The sequence below is a fragment of the Acanthamoeba castellanii genome (assembly GCF_000313135.1).
Source record: "Acanthamoeba castellanii str. Neff unplaced genomic scaffold scf7180000084776, whole genome shotgun sequence".
Classification (NCBI taxonomy): Eukaryota; Discosea; order Longamoebia; family Acanthamoebidae; genus Acanthamoeba; species Acanthamoeba castellanii.
This window is the reverse complement of record NW_004457586.1, coordinates 547,838-566,205: the sequence shown is the minus strand read 5'-3', so window position 1 is coordinate 566,205 and position 18,368 is coordinate 547,838. Positions and strand designations below refer to the sequence as shown.

Genomic DNA, 18,368 nt, shown 5'->3' with positions numbered 1-18,368 from the left:
CTACACTTTGTACAGGGGATGGCCACGCGAGTCTACAGTAGACAGTACATTAAAACATGTGTCGATCGATTTCGTGAAGCATGTCGAGGTTGACGGCGTCTGCACCAAACCCTTCCTGCAGGAGAGGATGAGGAGGGTAAGCCGCACAGTTGTGAGGAGGTCTGCACTTCCTTTTGTGGGTGACGTACAAAGGGGTCTTCCACAAACGTTTGTATGTTGCCCAATGTGACAAACATCAAGCTGGATATCAACGCCGTGAATATGCCAGCCCAAAGACCATAGTCCCGAGCGAGTGCGGCGAACTGCACAAAGAGGTGAGGAGGAGCGATGGATCATTGAGTCAATGCGGCAAAGAGAGGGCACGTGTACCGCTGGGCCAAATAGAATTGGGAATATGGACAGAAAGACGAACGCATAACCGCGCAGGGTAGATGGTGTTCGGTAATCGTGTATGATTTTGAGCTTCTCAAAGTCGAGCATCATAAACCGTTGATATCTGTGACGATGAAATATGGCGCGTGGAGGGGGGGGGGGAACAGGTCAGTGTACAAAGCACGATCAGATTGGGCCAAATGGGGCGTACTGCAAAGCACGAGAGAGCAGACTCGCCACCCAGTCATTGCGTAGTCTGAGCTCCTCTTGTTGCTGCGCACATGTGAAAAGAAGCGTCAGCGCCGAGTCACATGAAGAGGGGCGAGAGAACAGTTACCTTCCATATCTGATCGAATAAATAGTATATCTTTGTGAGAGAGCTCGGTTCGCCGTCGTGCTTCAAGAATACCTTGATCTCCTCGAAGAGATCAATCAACAACGTCCTGAAGGAAGGCGATGAGCGGTGAAGACGGTGTGGCGAAATGGGGGGGGGGAATAGTGCTGGTACCTCATCTCCAAAGCCATTCTTCCGTGATTATTGTAATTAATGTAGATACCGTCCTCAGCGTCTGACAGGACTTCCTCGTCCTCCGCAATGGTCTTAGCGTAGCCGTGTTCAAAAATCATCATTGTAAGACACAGCGCACAAAGTCCCCAGAAGGAGTGGTGGCGTACCTCCATGCTGGCCTCGGACGCCGTTCGCGAGAAAGTGCCGCTTGCCGTGAGTAGGTCCGTGGCGTACCTGCTGTCCGTTTTGCTGTTCCTGAGCATCTTGTGCACCTCCCTTTCTTGCTTGGTGTGTCGCTTTTTGCTATTTGCTTTCGCCAGGTGCCTCGCCTCCTCGTGGTCCCTGCGCCCAGAGCAAGCAAGGGTTGGCCAAATGATAGCCACACGCGCGCGGACACGATCACGATCGCCGTTGTTGGAGGTGTACGCACCACTCGCGGTGACACTGGTACAGAGCCACCGCGGCCGACTTGAGATCCGCCATGTCTATCAGCGCCTGCTCTCTGCGCTTGAAAGCCCACGAAATGCTGCACACCAACTCGAGTGAGCAGCTTCATTCAACAGGTGAAATGCAACAACGCACAACGCCAGACCCATGCACGCGCGGAGGTACCCAAAGGAGATGGGGAAGAAGATGCCGGTGCCGAGGAAGGCCAGGGGAAGGGCGGCCTCGAGGTCGTAGTGGTAACAGACCATGGTCGAGACTACGGTGAGGACGATAATGCCCACACCGCCCAGCGTGATGAGGCTGCAGAAGGACTTGATGAGGGACCAACGCATGGCCATCTGGAACAGCGCCCGGTTCACATTATCCGATTTGGTCGAGGTGTTGTAATCTTCGAGGGTCGGCTCGTGCCGGGCGATGTAGCGGTGCGGATAGGAACGCTGCAGGACAGAGTTGGTCCTTCGATGTTGGCCCTTCTTCGTCGCCTTGGCATTTTTCTTCGATTTGAGGGGCGTCGCTTCCGTCGGGTCCTCCTCTTCCATCTTCTCCTGCCGCTATTTCCTTCTTATTATTCTTTATTTTTGTTTTCTGCTTTCTGCCTTTTTTTCCTCCCACCCTTGTTCGCAAGTACGGAAGAACTCACGCAGCACAAGGAACAAGGAGCAGCGACGCGGTGGCTATGCAGCGTACAAGAGCAAGGCTGATCCCACCATCAGGGCTTAACGCTAGGCTATACATGCCTGGGTGAGTCCATCTTTTTTTGGAGACTGCCGAAACGTTTGTCTGCTCACCAACCATATTCCCTACGTCGTGATGATCGTACACAGGCAGTAGAAGGATGACCTTGTAGTAGTAGTACAACAATGCTGTTGTACGTCGGACTCACCCTCCAGTGTACAGTGTTATTTTTATTTATTTATTTATTTATTCAAATCCCAGAAAAAAGGGGATTTTGTATGACGGCGCTGACACGGTGACGTTGACCTTCTTCCAGGCAAGCTTCGGCAAGGAGGCGGTTCGGCAACTCGGGGGACGTGTGCACAGCGGAGGCGGCGTTCGCATTGCTGGAGGACAGTTCTTCATCGATTCGACTATTCATTCACGAGGAAAGAGCATCAACCGAGCCGAAGGCAAAACGATTCGCCGAAGATAGCCCTCTCCGCCTGCCGCCCAACCAAATCCGCAGAAAACAACAGCCCTTGGCGAGTCGGCGTCAGATCATCGCCCCGTTATCTACGTATCCCTTCAACGATCGACCGCGACTCGAGTAATGAGAATGGAACAGGGGTCTCCTGCTTCAGCCATGAGCGGCAGCAGCCCCACCCGAATGGACTCCACGACTGCACTACCTCAATCACCACCGACCCAGGCGGAAGGAATGGCGCCCAAGAGCGGGGTAGAGCCTATCATCATCTGGAAGGAAGGGACAATGGAGGCCGATACGCCGGTTTTGACACCGAATGGCATGCCGGGGAAGATGGAACGACCCAAAGCCCAAGCACGCAGAAGGGGTCCATTCATCTTCGAGGACAGCACCCCGCGCAGCGAATTCGAGGAATTTGAGGTAATCACGGCGACCGAAGCCCGATTTCTGAATGTCTCGAGTAAGATCGAGGCCTTCCGCATCCCGCTCCAGCCTCACAGGCCGCTCGGAAGCCCCAACGCTACATCTCTATCCTCCTCGTCATCTTCGATCCTCATCTCTGCCGACGAGCTGACATCCGATCTCAATGGAGCGACGAAGCTTGTCGAAATGAAATGCTTCATCTGCGGCGCCTCTCTGCAGCTGGTACGTCCTTGGCCCTAAATCTTGGCATTTCATGATTCTACATCTCATCTTCACCATCGCCACAGCCCTCGTACGCGGCGTTGCAGAAGAAGTGTCATCTCAAATGCTCGAATTGCGAAACTGGCGAAACCCATGCCAAGAACTGGTACGGCGCTCGCTTCTGATGCACCCTCTAAGCCCTGAGGCTGACGCTTGCGTGTGGGTAGGATGGACATCATCTTGACGGCACTCTACAACTTGGAGATTCTCCACCAGCGGCAGTACTTTCACTGCAAGTCAGAGATCTGCGCCTTCATCGACCACCACTGGTCCTCAATCTGTCCCGAGCGCGCCCGTTCGTCCTCCTTTGCTTCTCTCCTTCTCTTGTTCATGTCTTGTTGGCGCTCTTGCTAAACTTTCATCCTCAACCTTCCCCCGTCTCCCCGCAGGCACGCCGACTTGGGGCAACACAGTCATGTCCCAGATATCCACACACCCTGAGCTCTTTCAGTCGCACCAGAGAGGTACCTAAAGCTGCCGCTTAGCACTGCTTTCCCTTGTGTCTCACCATCGGGTCGCTGTTGTCGCGCACACAGGGTCGGGTTATTGGGCTCTGAAGCGCTCAAGCCCGCTGGACAAGGAGGCATCGAAGAGCAAGGAGGCCGAGGGGGAGAAGGACGTGCGAGGCGACAAGAGAGCCGAAAACAAAAACAAACGAAGGTCTGACTTGAAGGTACTGGGCGAGGAGGACGAGGAAAGCCAAGAGTACTTCATCGAGGAGATCCTGAGCAAGCGAATACGGAAGGTAAAGTAACCCTGGGCCTGATACGCCTCTCCGGTAGGTCCCTTATCGTCATGGTCTAATCGCTCTTCTTGCTTTTTGTGTTGAACATGACAGGGGAGTGTGGAGTACTTCGTCAAGTGGGAAGGACTGGCCGATGTCGAGAACTCGTGGGAGAAGGCGCAGGATATTGAGTGCTCGGAGCTCGTGCAGGACTTTGAGAGCGAGGCGCGGAAGAACCCCCTGTGGAAGGAGGGCTCCGGTCTCTGCTTGAAGCGGAAACGAGAGGAGTTGGACGAAAAGAGCGAGAAGAAGGCGCGGCGGCTGTCCAAGAAGCAAACGCGGATCCCCGTCAGCCAGTGGTGCCACCAATGCCTCCGACACAAGCCCGTCATTATGTGTTGCGATGGAGTTGCGACGTACGCTTTCTCATTTTCCCCATAGCCGGTGGTGGTCCTAACCTGTGTGGTTTCTCCTCACCTGCTGTGCAGTGGCAAGTGCGGGATGCAATACTGCGAGAGGTGTCTGGAGAAACACTATGACGAAGAGATCGTTGTACTTCAAAAGGCGAAGGGGGAGTGGATGTGCCCCCGCTGTCGAGGAATCTGCTGCTGTGCCGCCTGCGATCCCGAGAAGGGCCAAGCCAAGGTATACCTCGCCCTTCTAATGAGTTGTCGCCGACATGACCGGAGAGCCATGCTGACGCGTCTCGGGTTTGTGGCCATTCATTCATTCATTCAGCAACGACCGGAGGGCAAGGCGAAGAGAGGCGAGAAGGAGCCCGTCATCTCGCGCATCATTGCTCGGTGCAAGATCGAGGGCACGAACGAGTGGGAGTACCTCGTGCACTACAAGGGTCGTGCCGAGTCGGAGAATCGTTGGGTGCGGTCTTCCCAAATGGACCTCCCGCCCCACCTCAAGAAGCGCTACCGCAACACGCTCAAGATGCGCGTCACCAAGAAGAACGTCAGAGAACCCCCCACGCCCGAGGTTCGTGCCTCTCCTTCACGCCCTCACTTGCGATGACTAATCCTTTCCTCTTTTTTCCACCACTGCCACCGCCATTCTCCAGCCGAGACAGAGCCACAGCAAGACCGGAACGCCAGGCGGACGCACACGCACGCCCAAGGGACTGCGCACCAGCGATTTTGATATCTCGCGCGTCGTGTTTGACGATCAAGTACACCGGATCTTTGTCCCCGAGAAGCCGGAGGTAGCGACCCCCGCCTGGCGCGTCGTGACGGACTCGCCCGCCCCCAACGGCGCTACAGCCCTCTACGGCGAGAAGCGAGAGTCCAACGGGGATTCCATCGCCACCAGTACGCCACCCTCTTCTTCTCTCCCCAATGGCGACGAGCTTGCTTATTATTGACGCGTGCTCTCGTTTCTGCTTCTTCCGCTAGTCCAAGTGGCAGGTGTGGTGGAGGTCGATGACGCACTCGTGTCGCTGCGCGACTTGGACGAAGGCTCGAGCAGCGAGGACACGTCCGACGAGGCCTTCACGCGCAGGTACCTCTCCAGTGAACGCATCCGTCGCTTTCGTTCTCTTTTTTCTTTTGTCTCTGTGTCTCATGTCGTTTGCGACATGCCAGGCATTCTCGCTACGAGACGGTGTACAATGCTTCGGAGCCCAAGGCCAGGAGGCGGGGAAGCATGACGAGCCGTAAGAGCTCGACCGGAAACAAGAAGGGCGGCGGCAGGAGGGACGGGGACGAACAGCACAGCTCCACGCCGACGCTGAGGCAGCCGCGCGACAGGCGAAACTCGCGGCTGGGCGTCGAGCGGCGACGGAGCGATAGCCAGCTGGTGCACTATGGCAGCGACGACCTGGCCATCCCCGACGTGATGCGGGTCGACCTGCAGGACGAATCTTCGGCCTCGCTGGATCAGATGGACGTCGTCTCCACCACCACCTCCTCGGAGGCCGTCTCTACTTCCTCTTCCGCCTCCTCTGCTTCTGTCCCGCCAACGCCCACCCCGGCCACGCCCCTCACGGAGATCTCGGCCACGTAGGCCGCCCTCTCAGCTACACACACAAAATAAACACAGGCCTGCGCTGAACAACACGTTTCGCCGGTGCGGTGGGTGGAGTGGTAAAATCAACCGAAGGAGGTGAACTGCGAAGGCGAACCAGCTCACGCCTTAAGGTCCTGCTGGTAAAAATGACAGCTTTTGCACGAGGCAGCCAGTTGGTCTGTGGGCTACACATCTACACGTTGAAGTAGCTGCTGCGCAGAAGCTCATTGATGCTGTGGTGGATCTCCTCCACCTCCTGTCTATCCTCCCACTCGTTCTGTGATCACAGACGAACACACGACGACACAGTGTAAGAACAAACGAAACGCGCGCGTGGCGTATCCGCGGCCATAGGAAAGGCGTGCGTACGTTGGGGTCATCGAGCGCGGCCTTCAGGAGCTCGAAGTAGTCCATGGCCTTGGACAAGGCGTACTGCTTGGCCTGCATTGTAATACAATGGGGTCAGCTCGTTGTATGCCATTGCCCCCCCCCCCACAATGCCCACTCACTGGGCCTCAACACCCGGGCGTACCTCTCTGTTGGCGTGCGGCTCGCAGTGGATGATCTCCTCGGGAGTATTCTCGTCCACGGGAGGCAGGTAGAGGTCTTCGGTGTAGATCATGTAACCGCTCTTCAGGATCCGCTCCAGCTCATTCACTCCCTGCGCGTGTCGTTGCGTCGTTTTGTGTTGTGTCGCGTGTGTCGTTGTGTTGCCTTTGTCAGCGTGTGTTTTCATGCCGACCACATGAAGTTTTGAAGGGGGCGGCGGCGCCTCACACCTGTTGCCAGAATTCGCGGATGAGTTGCTTGGCATCGACGGTCTCGTCGTCTTCATCATCGTCGCGGTCGTCTCTTGGCATCGGATTGTACAGGTCCTCGTCATCCGACGAATAGCTCCGCTCCGACCGGTCGTCGCGGTCGCTGTCCGACCGGCTGTCGAGGTACTCCACGGCCCGGGCCAGCGACGACACCGAGCCGTCGGCCGGCTGGCTGTGGCTCTGCAGGCTCTGCAGCAGCGAGCTCTTCGACAGGAGCACGTCGTCAAACTCGGCGAACCCGTACTGGCCCGACGACGGCGTGGTCGTCGCCATCAGGCGGTCGTCATCATCGTCGTCGTCTTCGACCGCGTAGATCTCGTTGGAGCGGCTGCACTCACCTTGCTGCGGGCGGTGGTGGTCGTCGTCTTCATTGTACCGGCCCTCATCATCGCTCTCCGCCCGAGCCTCCTCCATCTCGAGCTGCGGCTCCTCCATCTCGAGTTCGAGCTCCAGGTCGAGCTGCAGGTCCTCCTCCTCGGAATTCGAACCATCCTCCACTCGCTCCTGATCATCCTACAGAGTCGCACGCACCGCACGCACCGCTCAAATGTTTAGGGAAGGTCCGCACAAACTGAGTGGGGAGTGGGTGCTGCACTAACACAGTACCTTGCCGTACGGCTCGTCCTCTTCGGACTCAGCGCGAGGCGAGTCCAGGCTCTCGACCTTCTGGGGCACGGGCGCCTCGCGGGTGAGGGTGAGCGCGTTGCGGTAGGTGGTCGAGGGCGAGGGCGAGCCCACGGGCCTCGCAGCGCGCACCGGGCTGTGGTCGCGCTCGTCCGGGTCGGCGACGACCCGCTCCGGCGACAGTTGGTCGACCACCGCCGACACCACCGCGTCGATGTCGGCGCTGTCCACGCGCGTCGACGACTGGTCGTCGTCGTCCTTCCTCCTGGAGCCGCTGCGAGCCGACGACTTCTCGCGGCGCTCGCCGCCCCTTTCGCCCCGCCGGCTGCGGCTGCTGCTGCTCCCATCACGGTCGCGGTCGCGGTCGCGGTCGTCGTCCTTGTCGCGGCCGCTGCGCTTGCTGCTCCGCTCTTTGGTGCGCGACGACGACTCCTTGCTGCGGCTGCTGCGCGCCTTCTTGTCGGGGTCGTCGTCCCTGCGGCTGCGGCCCGAGCGGTCGCGGTCCCGGTCGCGATCCCTGTCCCTGTCCCTGTCCCTGTCGCGGTCGCGGTCCCTGTCCCTGCCGCCGCGGTCCTTGTCGCGCGAGCGGGCCGACGACGGCACCGCGCGCTTGTCCCGCTCTCTGTCGCGGTCGTGGTCCTTGTCTCGCGGACGCGCCGACTGGCTCCTCTCGTCGTCGTCGTCCTATTTAACAACAACGACGACGACGACGACGACGACGACGACAACGACGACAACGATACGACAACAACGACGACAAAACGTAAATGTTAGGAGAATTAGGCCAAACGTGGGAGAAACGTGGGAGAGAGAGAGAGAGAGAGAGGAGGGTGAAGCCGTACCGCGACGGGGAGCCTTCGCTTCTCGTCGATGCTAAGCCTGGGCGGCCGTTCGTGGTCGAAGGAACCAGACCGGGCCGACGATTCCAGGGTGTCATCGGAGCGGCCCATCGGCAATCTGCATGCGAGAACGGTGGGGGTTAGCAAGTGAAAGCAAGCAAGCAAGGGAGCTCACGCAGGGCGGTACTTCTTCGCTGTTTCCTTGGCCTTGTCGACCGAGCTGGGCGCCACCTGCGCAGAGGCTGGTGCCGACGCGGTTCCCGACTGTCATGGAAGAATGAGCGTGAGGATGGGTCTTCGCATGAAAGTAGCACATGACACACGACACGCAACACGACACGACCAACGACACGACACGACACGACACGACCACGACACGACCAGCTACACGACACGACACACGGCGTGGCACTCACCGAGCTAGGAGGGCTGACAACAATGCGCGAGGCGAAGGAACCGCCCCACATGTTGGACTTGAGATCCTATTATGTATGAAGGAGGGGTGAAAACAAAACGCGAAAGGGTTAGACGAGTCGCGTGAACGAAGGAGCGCTGAAGCCGGACATACGTTGAAGCAGAAGAGGTTGATTTTGGTTTCGTCGAGCTGCGACGACGCGTGCTGGCGGTAGAATATGGCCATCGCCGGGAAGTCGAGCTTCCTCAGCAGCAGCGGGATGAGAATGTTGGCCTTCTCTGGAACGTGTGAGTGACGTATGTTGCAGGGCGTGCGCGAGTGTGTCAGCTCGTGCAATCTTCCGTGGGAGAGCACGAATGGCGAAGCTGGGGCCAGTACCACCGAGGAGCCAGACGTAGAAGGTGATCTTGAACTCCTTGTCGTCGGTCAGGTCGAGCGGGTTCTGCTGGAGGTGGGCCTGGAGGTGGGCGGCCGAACTCCATTTGCTGCCGAAGATGTCGTCGATGCCCAACAGACACTCCCTCACATCGGCGGTTGGCGTCGGCTCCGAGTCCAGCCTTCACACACATTTTGGCGACACGTGAGACAACGCTGCAGCGTGCAGACCAGATCGTGTGATGTAGGCCACTTACCATTGCTTAATGATGGTGGGGAATCTCTCAGAAATGAAGTCTGGATTCCTGTGAATGTAGTCCACGTAGAAGGGCAGCATTCCCATCTGCGAGGCGAGAACCAGGTTTAGTCTCGAATAGAGAGGCGACGCGGGCGCCTGATGGAGTCCGTACCGCGTTACGAACAAACAGCTGCAGGCTCTTGCACTGGAAGATGGCATCCCATTCGGGCATGTTGACGAAATCAAAGATCAACTGTTGCAGACGCATTCAAGAGTGGCACGTTAGTCACCACTGAGTTCAACTTAGTGCTGGTGGGGGCGGGCTAGTAGACGACATACCCTCATGAGCTCGTCCTTGGTATTTACGTCGGCCTTCACGAGGCACATGGTCAGCAGCGGGTGGAAACCCACGAACCGCTTGTCCGGATTCCTGTGCGTAGGTATGGGGACACAAAGAGGGGTAAGCGAGCTGTTGGACCAGATGGCCGGGGGAAAGGAGCGAAGGGTGGTCACCTGATGCTGATCTCAGTGCAGAAGGGCTCAAGCTGCTTGGAGTTCTGGAGCTTGGACACCATCGAAGAGAAGAAGTTGACCAACTCTGCAGCAAAACGAATTGACCAGTCAATCAGTTGCACCGGTTTGGTACACGGTGTGCGCGTGTTGTGTGCTGTGTGCTGTGTGTTGTGCGTTCTGGAGAGGAGGGGCAGGCGTACGGATGGGAACGAATCCCTTGTGAACGCATTTGTCGGCCATGGCCACGGGCAGCCAGAACAGCTCGGGGAACTTGGGAAGCTGCCCCTCGCGCTCCACCAGCAGGAACATGCGCTGGATCGAGTGAGAGGGAAGCGATACATCAGCCACGAGAAGGATCGGCAGACGGTCAGAATCCGAGCCAGAGCGCACGTACGTGGATCGTTTGCGTGAGCTCGAGGGTGATGTGCTTGGCGCCCTCCTTGTCGACCTCCCAGAGCTTGAGGGCTCCCACAAAGTGGCGAGAGAGCTTGGTCACGTCCTCTGCCACGTGATCGAGGAACGAGATCTCCGACAGAAGGAAGCGGTAGATATGGTACGACAGCTTCTTCATCCGCATCGTTGAAGACTTCTCCGCAAACTCCAAAGCTGGGTGATGTCACGCGTACCGAGAAAGAAACACCAACTGTCATCACACATTCTCGTGTGTCGTGTGTGTGTCGTGTGTGTGTCGTGTGTGTGTGTGTGTACGAACCTTTCAAACTCCATTCACGGCGCGCGCCCGAGAATGTCCTCTCCTGGAACAGGAAGTCGCACACCCTCAAGCACATGTTGTCCACGCTGGCCAGCATCTTGTCCGACAGAGCGTCCTCCTTGCCGTCGGCCAGCCTGAATGGGAGCACAACTCGTTGTGTCAAAATCGCGGTCGTGTCTTGTTCCACGTGTGGTGCGGAAGAAGAGAGCCGAACCTGAAGAGTCCTTCGATCTTGTTGGCGTGCAAGAAGTCGGCGTCCTCCCAGGATTGGGCGGACTTCCGCCACTGCTGGAAGCCGAAGACGTTGAGCAGGTTGCTGCACAGCTCGCAGTACCGCATTCGCATGTCCTTCCTGGTGCTGGCTACCGCTTCCTCCCGTACGAGACCTATTTTCCGCTCATGTGAGAACGTGCGCTGTGGGTATGCGCGCATGCGTGCGTGCGTGCGACGTACCCAAGAACAATACGTGGGTGATCGTCGGCAGATGGGCCGCGTACTCCTGTACGGGCACCTCGACGATGATCTCGGTCAGGAAGGAGAGGGCACGCTGGTGCCGCTCCACGTCGGGGTTTCCTGGGATCTCTTCAATCTCCTGCACGGGTATGTGTTGTGAGGTACACGAAGTCAAGATCACCGGTGGGGCGGAAGAATGGAGATCACGAGCGAGCAAGGCGACGACGTACGGCGACGAGGGAGTCGATGATCAGCTTGTTGAGCTTCTGCGCGTCCTGGATGTCATCGGTGGTGTAGAGGGCTCGGATGTTGTTCTTTTGCACCATCGACACCATCAACCACTTGGCCAGCGTGAGGTCGTAACCGTTCTGCGCATGCCAATCACTCAGATCAGCAAATGAACTTACTCTTCCATCTTCGGGGGAACCGCACCCTTTGCATGTCCGCCCATCTGGCTTCGTCGAGGAAGTACTCGAGGATGGTCTTGACGTTCGACGGCTGAGTGGCGGCGTGAAGATTAGATTCGATTCTACTGAGACTGGTAGGTGCATATACCTTTCTGGCAAGCGTGCACCAGATCTTCTGGATCTCGATCGGCTGGTTGTTGTGGTGCTCCTTGATGAGGCTGAACATTTGCTCGAGCAGGCCGCCGCTCACCGAAACCAGGGTGTTGATCCAGGGCAGGATCCACTCTACGTGCTTGAAGATCTGCCTTCGCGACACCGAGTTTTGCTTCACGCGTTCGATCAGCTCCTTGATCATGGTGCCCGCCACCTGCCCAGCCTCCTCCTGCGTACACAGGATGCTCGCGATCTCGGACTGGAGACAAGGGTTAACGAAGCGAAGATGAATCACAGTAGGATCGAAGGTGAGGGTGGTGGCTAGTTCGTACCTGCCACGAAGCGTAGCCCACGTCTCGCTGGAGGCTGCTGGCGACAGCCATATTGTAGTAAGGCTGCACTTGCTGGGTCTGCAGATTCAGCCGCAGGGCCTTGTCCACGGCGTCGCTGAGCCATTTGATCAGCTCGACGGCCTTTCTCCTCGCCTCGACCTTGCCATCCGCCAGCTGTGTCCCAACATCATGATTTTTCTGTGGTGAGCACCAAGACGGAGCCAGTACTTTGAAAGAGAAAAGAGAAACCTTGTAGAAGGCCAGGTAGAGCAGCGTCTGGACGACTGTGGGCTCTTGCCTGGGGTAGTGCGCCGGTTCCGTCGCCTGGCACGAATGGACCAGAGCGTCGAAGTAGCCTTCCGCAACTTGAAGATGGGAATCGTAACACTGCAGCGGGCACCACCACGCCGAGCAAGAAGGCAACGGATTCAGCAGGAGTGAGACCGAAGCCAACCAGGCAAGCCGTGTACCTTATTTACGAGTTCGGTGAACACTTTACCGCCGTCGGACGCCTTGTCATTGAAGATGCCGCCGCAGTTGAGCACGATAAAGTGCTTCATTCCCAAACACGCCGCAGCAAATATCTGGCGCACACAACAGAAAAAAAGGGGGGGAGGTCAGAATCGGACCGGTACAAGGTCGAGGTGGGTCAGACTCACATCAGGGTTGTAGTGCTTGATGTCTCCGTCGAGGTGCTGGATGATGGACGAGCCACTGATGCCTCCCTTCGGGTTCATGTGCATCTTGTCCTCGAATTTTTGGCACAGCAGGTAGGCTGCGGCTTGCGATGCGGACGTGTGAAGAGTGGCGATCTCGCCATTGATGTAGCTCGTCAGGGTGCCTGGCCTGCTCCACTCCTTCTCCTCCTTCTTCAGGTCCAGCTTGAACTTGGACTGTTCGTCGGTGCACCACTTGATCAGGCATCGCAGCAGCCTCTCACACACGACCTGCGACGGATCGCCGAATCAGCTTTGTAGTTGGTCGTCCCCCGCAAGAAGCAGCCCAAGATGAGAGCGTACCGGCTCAAAGGCGATCTCCTCACGGAGATGTGCCTGCCAGGAGGCGTGATGAACGACTTTGCAGAAATAGTAGCGTTGAGTGCTTGTAATGCCTGAAAGGAGTTCCTGTCCGTCGATCTCCTCTTCCACTTGGAACGCGGGGAGCTGTACGACAGTAAGGCAAGCGTCAGTGTCTGGCGTCTTCTCATGCGTAGCCAAATGCGAGCGGGAGAACGTACCGTGGCCTCGAGGAATTCCTTCAAGATGTTGATGGCCACGCGGAAGGTGTTCATGTCGGTCATCTTTTTGAGCTGCTCCTCCGCAATAAAAGCGCAGATGGCCCCGATCATCGACGTTTTCCACAGCTTCTTGCTTTCGGAGATGCACTGATGCAGCGTCTTGTACGTTTGCGGGTGGAGGGCCAGCCGTCCGAGTCCCTGTTGAATGTCCCAGGGGTGTCAGGTGGTGCATAAGTGCGTATGAAGAAGTCATCGAGGGAGCGTACGGCAATGGCGACGTCACGAGGGAACTGATTGCCCTTGGCCTTCAGTATGAGGTCGAACAGAGTCGTCAAGGACACCTTGTTTTCGGCCACGGTGTTGAGGAAGTTGTTCTTGGTCTGCGTGGCCTCGGCGTCTGTGGGGAGATAGTGAGTGTCATGCACATTGCATCCATAACGCAAGGACTACATACCTGCGCTGACGCAAGAGAATACGATGAGGCTCTTCCACCACATGTTCTCCTTGATGGAGTGCTCGGCGCCGGTCTTGCTGGCCAGACACTTCTCGATCTTGAGCGCCACCTGTTATGAGGTGAGGATGTATGAGCCCTCGGACGAGGAAAAAGGCACTCGCCTACACGCACCAAGTTCCAAGAGACGAAGAGCGGGTGCTGGCAGTTCTTGAGCACGATGGTGATGATTTCAGCCCAGTTTTCGTATTTGGACGTCTCGACCTCCTTGCATAGGCCGTTCAGCCAGGACTCGAGCATGCTCGTCGTCGGTGGAGCGTAGTCCGTGGTCGGGCCAAGGGCCTCGCGCCGGTGATACTCCTGGAAGAACACTTCAATGACCCTCTTCCTCCTCTCTTTGTCCTTGCCCGTTCGTCCGTAGAATCGTGGCGACAGTCGATGGGCCAGTTCGAGGATGGTCAGTGCTCGTGACCTGCGGTGTGACGGAAAGGGTTAGATCCAACTCGCGCAACGTTGCGAGCTCAGAGCAGGTTACCTGATCGACGATGAAGGAGAGCACAGGGCAAAGATCAAGGCCAGAGATTCAACGAAGCTGATCCACATCTCAGGACCCTTGATGTCTCGCCCGTCGAGCTCGGTTTCGTCCCACTTCTTGAGCAGGAGGCACATCTGGAGTGCGAGAGAGCTAAAAGTCAGAGTTTCGCTGCCGCTGATGCAAAGGCGATGGGCACTCACCTTGTCCAACGATCCGCCCAGCTTAGAGTCGTGGATGTCCATTTCGTGCTGGAGCCACATGGTGGCGGTAAACTCGGCCACCTGCGCTACAATCATCGGTCGCAAGCTCGGGTGCGCCGCCAGGATCTTACACAGCATCCTTCCGGCACGGAACGAGACGCCTGATCGGGGAGGGGGTAATCAGTAAGCAAGGAGCCGCACACCGCCATCGTTGGGTTAGGGTGTACCCTGATCAGCAGAATTGACAAAATGATCGGATAACACAAGGGTAAAGCTCCTCGCCATCTCGTCGTCGTTCGGCAGCAGTACATCAGGCACCAGCAGTATGCATGCCGACAGGAGGGGAGGGTTGCCTGTACAAGGGGAGAGGACGGTGAGCACAAAAAGTTTGGGGGCAGCGGCAACGTTGGGGAGCGGCACTGTACCAATCACTTCCTTCGAGTTGTTGAGGAGATGGAGCAGCTTCTTGCGGATGGCGTTGAGGTCCTGTGGCAATAGGCTGATGTGCTTGCTCGTAACCAGAGCTCGGCCAGCAAGTATGCCCGTCTCGATTGATCTGCCCGGGAGACATTAGAAAATGAAGTATAAATCCAAACCATAATCAAATAAATAATAAACGACTAACAAAGGGGGAGGCCGCACTTTGGCACTTTACTGTCGATGTAGAGGTAGATGAGATCAAGAGCCCACTTGACGGAAAGGGTCTGTTCCTTGGCGCGGATCGCGATTTCGGTGATGATGTAGAGGAGGCAGGCCTGTTGCTTGTTTGTGGCGGGTTTGAGCTCCCCCAGCTTCTTGGCCACCTTCTCCTTGCCGAATTCGCTGGCCGTGGTGGTGAAGACGTTGATGTGGGCCTTGGTCAGCAGCCACAGCGCTTCCAGAGGGTCCACGCGCTTCTTCGCATCGATGAGCCAGCCGTTCCAACGGCCTTGCAGTTCTTGCGTGTGCTGCATGCATCGAAGTATCGTCTTGATTACGTACTTGATCAAGCTGCCGGCAGAAGGATGTGTGTTAGATTTTGCTCCATTCAATCTTGCTGTGGCTTACCTTTTCTCGCCCTTCTTGTCCTTCCAGGAGCCAACGACAGGTGCAAAGGTAGTCTCGAGGCTCTCACGGAACTCGGACCAGCCCTTCTTATCGCTGAGGCCGCTGTCGTTGTGGATCAGTGGAATGAGGAAGTACATCAACGCATCCTCCTTCTTCTTGTCGAGCTTCTTCTTGTTCTTCACTATCTGCAGGTGGAACAGCTTGTCCAGCTCGTCAGGCCGGGCGAGGAACCTGAACAAGCACAAGAGCGAACAGGTGAGACCTCATGCTCACAGCGAAGTGTGCATGCCTGTTGCAGGTACCTGAAGGGGTAGATGCGAGCGAGCACGTTGTTGCACAACTCAGTGACGTGCTTCTTGTTCTCGGCCAAGACGTAGGTGGCGAGCTTGGCGTCGTTCGCGTCAGGCACCTTGAGCTCATAGTGCTCCCAGCAGATAGCGAACAGGGCCGCCACTTGCACGTCCTCGGCATTGAACTTCTCCAAGCACAGCTCGCTCACCGACTGAAAGAAGATGTAGTCTCTCGCCAACTGAAAAATCGATCATAGGTCAATCGATCTGGCTCAGAGGTGAAATAGGATTGGGGGGGAAGAGCCAAATCACTCTACTCACCGCTTGCTCCAGGTCGGTGTCGTCCTTGGTCTGTTTCTCCTGACGTCGCCAATCGAGTATAGCGTCGGTGATGGTGAGCAGGAAGACTCTCTCGGCCGACAGAACGTTGAACGCTTGAAACAAGGCCTTCCAGTTGGCGTTCTCGAGGATGTTCACGTCCTCGCACTGGATCATGTACGGTAGATCCTTGCTTTCCTTCTGTAGGTATAGACCCCCATCCAGATCAATCGACGAATTTCCAACTCTGAACTGGCTTAGTGTGGCGCGTACTGTGATTTTGTAGGTCTTGTCGGCTACCCGTGAGAACTCGGCGGCCACGAGCTGGGGAGGCTTGATCACCTCCGGGTCCTTGAGGGTACCGTCCATCTTTGTTGCGAGTTATTGAAACTCTCCCCCAGTCAATCTCCTCCAAGCCTTTGTTGTACAATGACCCTGGGTGGTGTTTTGTTTCTTCTCGTCTTGTCTTCAGAGTTTAGTTCAAAGAACCAAAAAGAGGAATGTGGACGAATAAGGTTTCCTAGCACTTTGAGCGTTGTTGTTTCATGTCATCACATGGCGCAGGCATGTCTGACATGGGTGAGTCCGTAAGGGGAACTATTTCTGCCAAAGAGCAACATTGCCATACGACCACGAACTGCTGCAAGTGAAGCCAAATGCCTGGCACCTTCGACGAGGCAGTCAATGCCAGTCTAAGGCAAGCAGAACCTGGATAAGCACAAGTGTCTCCGCGAGCAAATTGAGAAAAGCATTTTTTTTATATTTTGTTTATTTGTTTATTTTTTTGTCGAGATGAGGCGTGCGGTTAGCGGGCAGATGTGGAGGCAAGGCGGGGCATCTCGCTCGGCATACTGGAGAAATGCAGCGAAGCCACTTTCGGTCACTGATGCATCTGCTGCCGTGCGTATACGAGGGCGGGGCTGTGTGCTGCGGAGCTCGGGGCGCCCCTTCTTTGCCCGCACCACGGGCCTTTGGCGAGGCCTTTTCACCTCTGCAGAGTCACACGGGGAGCAGTACCGACAGCCCGAGGAAGAGGACGCGATCTTTGAAGACAGGTTCCCCTCCCTCATTTTTCATGGTTTTAATTTTAATTTAAAAAGAAATCATAATTTTACATATTTTGTTGTGCCCGGGGCCGCAGGGATGGAGGCTTTTCGGATGCGGTCAGGACGCAGGTGCTCGACGCGGCGCTGGCACAGGTAGCCAAGTACGGGTGGACGGTTGAGGCCCTCTCGCTTGCAGCAGCTGAGCAGGGTCTGTCGAACCTGGCGCACGGCCTCTTCCGCCGCGTACGGCGATTCCCTCCATTTGTTTGTAGATCAGATTCTAGCATGACATGCTCACTGAATGCTACAGGGCCCAGTCGAGCTGGTGGAGCACTTCATCGCCAAATGCAACGCTCGAATGCTGGAGGAGCTGAGCGCACTAGACATGGAGCACATGACGCTCAAGGAGAAAATAAGAGCGGCCATTCACGCTCGATTGAGGCAGTATGCGCCACACATCGCGACCTGGCCGCAGGTATGTGCCAACCTACCCACGCTCCCCAACGAATCCGTGCCCTAATGAACACTTCGCGCAGGCCATAGCAATCTTGGCACAGCCGAGCAATGCCAGCACCTCCTTCTCTCTGATGTTCAACACCATCAACGACATTATCTACGTGGCCGGAGACTCTACTATCGATGTACGTGCGTTGAGTTAGCGCCTGATGTCCACCTGAGCTCACATCGCCTCTTCTCTCTGTTTGTATGGCGTGGCGCCCACTATGATTGTCAGTTTGACTGGTACACCAAGCGCGCCGTATTGGCTGGCGTGTACACTTCCACAGAGCTGTTCATGCTCACCGACGCGTCGGACAACTTTGCCGACACCTGGGCCTTCCTCAATCGAAGGCTGGAGGACGTCGTCACCCTCTCCAAGTACAAAGCCGAGGTATATCTAATGCCTCCCAACTTTTCTGTTTTTAGTATGTGTGGGTGACTAATGTGGTGCTGGACCTGTTCGATCGCTTGGCTTCATGCAGTGCGAAACGTTGACATCGCTGGCTCTCGGGTACCTGAACGCGGTCGTGCAAAAGCAGCATGCGGCGCCCACGGGAGAGTCTCCTTTCCACCACTCCCCTCCGCCACACGGCACGCCACCGCCGCCACCGCCTGCCGGTCCGGCAGGTCCCTTCACCCCTTCCCCGCACGACGATTCCATTCCTCCGCGAGCTTAGGAAGTTCTTCAACAAGGAGCGGAAACGTTGATCTTCGCTCTCGGCGTTGTTTCACTGCATGCTCATCATGACTGCGTAGACATGCGGTGCCATCCGCACCACGAGGGACAGATGGCACGTCGGTGGCCGGCAGCGGACGACTCGAGCTGCGAGTTGCGACACCACAAGATGAAGTTGGTCCGCTCTCCCGACTTGATGGGCAGTGCTGCGTGGCGCTGCTTACCTAGGTAGCCGATAGTCAAGGTGAGCCGCTTCGTTTGCACGAGTGTCACAACGCCTAGCGGCGGGCACGCACCCACGT

General features: G+C 56.8%; 5 protein-coding genes across 5 annotated transcripts; 2 read left to right on the top strand and 3 right to left on the bottom strand.

Annotated features, from left to right (window-relative positions):
• Positions 1 to 113: 113 nt before the first annotated feature.
• On the bottom strand, positions 114 to 1,866 carry ACA1_281220 (uncharacterized protein; the record flags this gene model as incomplete). The annotated part of the gene is made up of 10 exons (XM_004344721.1): positions 114 to 115; positions 189 to 302; positions 370 to 465; positions 594 to 645; positions 782 to 815; positions 881 to 972; positions 1,048 to 1,114; positions 1,153 to 1,222; positions 1,324 to 1,406; positions 1,493 to 1,866. Coding segments are annotated over 10 exons (984 nt in total).
• An 887-nt stretch (positions 1,867 to 2,753) lies between these two features.
• Positions 2,754 to 5,886, top strand: ACA1_281210 (chromo' (CHRromatin Organization MOdifier) domain containing protein; the record flags this gene model as incomplete). The annotated part of the gene is made up of 11 exons (XM_004344720.1): positions 2,754 to 3,113; positions 3,179 to 3,258; positions 3,320 to 3,447; positions 3,542 to 3,616; positions 3,689 to 3,897; positions 3,991 to 4,292; positions 4,365 to 4,521; positions 4,615 to 4,863; positions 4,946 to 5,192; positions 5,289 to 5,382; positions 5,466 to 5,886. 11 exons carry the CDS (start codon positions 2,754 to 2,756, stop codon positions 5,884 to 5,886), a joined length of 2,322 nt encoding a protein of 773 aa, XP_004344770.1.
• Positions 5,887 to 6,082: 196 nt separating this feature from the next.
• On the bottom strand, positions 6,083 to 15,144 carry ACA1_281200 (uncharacterized protein; the record flags this gene model as incomplete). Its single annotated transcript, XM_004344719.1, has 38 exons — positions 6,083 to 6,166; positions 6,259 to 6,330; positions 6,422 to 6,550; positions 6,669 to 7,035; positions 7,084 to 7,220; positions 7,314 to 8,015; positions 8,174 to 8,288; positions 8,358 to 8,434; positions 8,587 to 8,652; positions 8,739 to 8,863; positions 8,964 to 9,142; positions 9,218 to 9,303; positions 9,371 to 9,451; positions 9,538 to 9,628; positions 9,712 to 9,796; positions 9,912 to 10,023; positions 10,106 to 10,317; positions 10,424 to 10,557; positions 10,638 to 10,809; positions 10,877 to 11,015; positions 11,107 to 11,244; positions 11,309 to 11,374; positions 11,432 to 11,695; positions 11,769 to 11,942; positions 12,018 to 12,155; positions 12,239 to 12,352; positions 12,398 to 12,661; positions 12,788 to 12,931; positions 13,006 to 13,203; positions 13,272 to 13,402; positions 13,460 to 13,568; positions 13,631 to 13,928; positions 13,992 to 14,125; positions 14,192 to 14,352; positions 14,419 to 14,544; positions 14,617 to 14,747; positions 14,834 to 14,901; positions 14,995 to 15,144. 38 exons carry the CDS (start codon positions 15,142 to 15,144, stop codon positions 6,083 to 6,085), a joined length of 5,973 nt encoding a protein of 1,990 aa, XP_004344769.1.
• Positions 15,145 to 15,234: 90 nt separating this feature from the next.
• On the bottom strand, positions 15,235 to 16,215 carry ACA1_281190 (uncharacterized protein; the record flags this gene model as incomplete). Its single annotated transcript, XM_004344718.1, has 4 exons — positions 15,235 to 15,469; positions 15,541 to 15,767; positions 15,850 to 16,047; positions 16,120 to 16,215. The coding sequence occupies 4 exons, from the start codon at positions 16,213 to 16,215 to the stop codon at positions 15,235 to 15,237; spliced, it is 756 nt and encodes a 251-aa protein (XP_004344768.1).
• A 447-nt stretch (positions 16,216 to 16,662) lies between these two features.
• On the top strand, positions 16,663 to 18,098 carry ACA1_281180 (coenzyme Q9, putative; the record flags this gene model as incomplete). Its single annotated transcript, XM_004344717.1, has 7 exons — positions 16,663 to 16,901; positions 16,988 to 17,021; positions 17,046 to 17,135; positions 17,203 to 17,367; positions 17,429 to 17,533; positions 17,626 to 17,781; positions 18,018 to 18,098. The coding sequence occupies 7 exons, from the start codon at positions 16,663 to 16,665 to the stop codon at positions 18,096 to 18,098; spliced, it is 870 nt and encodes a 289-aa protein (XP_004344767.1).
• Positions 18,099 to 18,368: the final 270 nt, after the last annotated feature.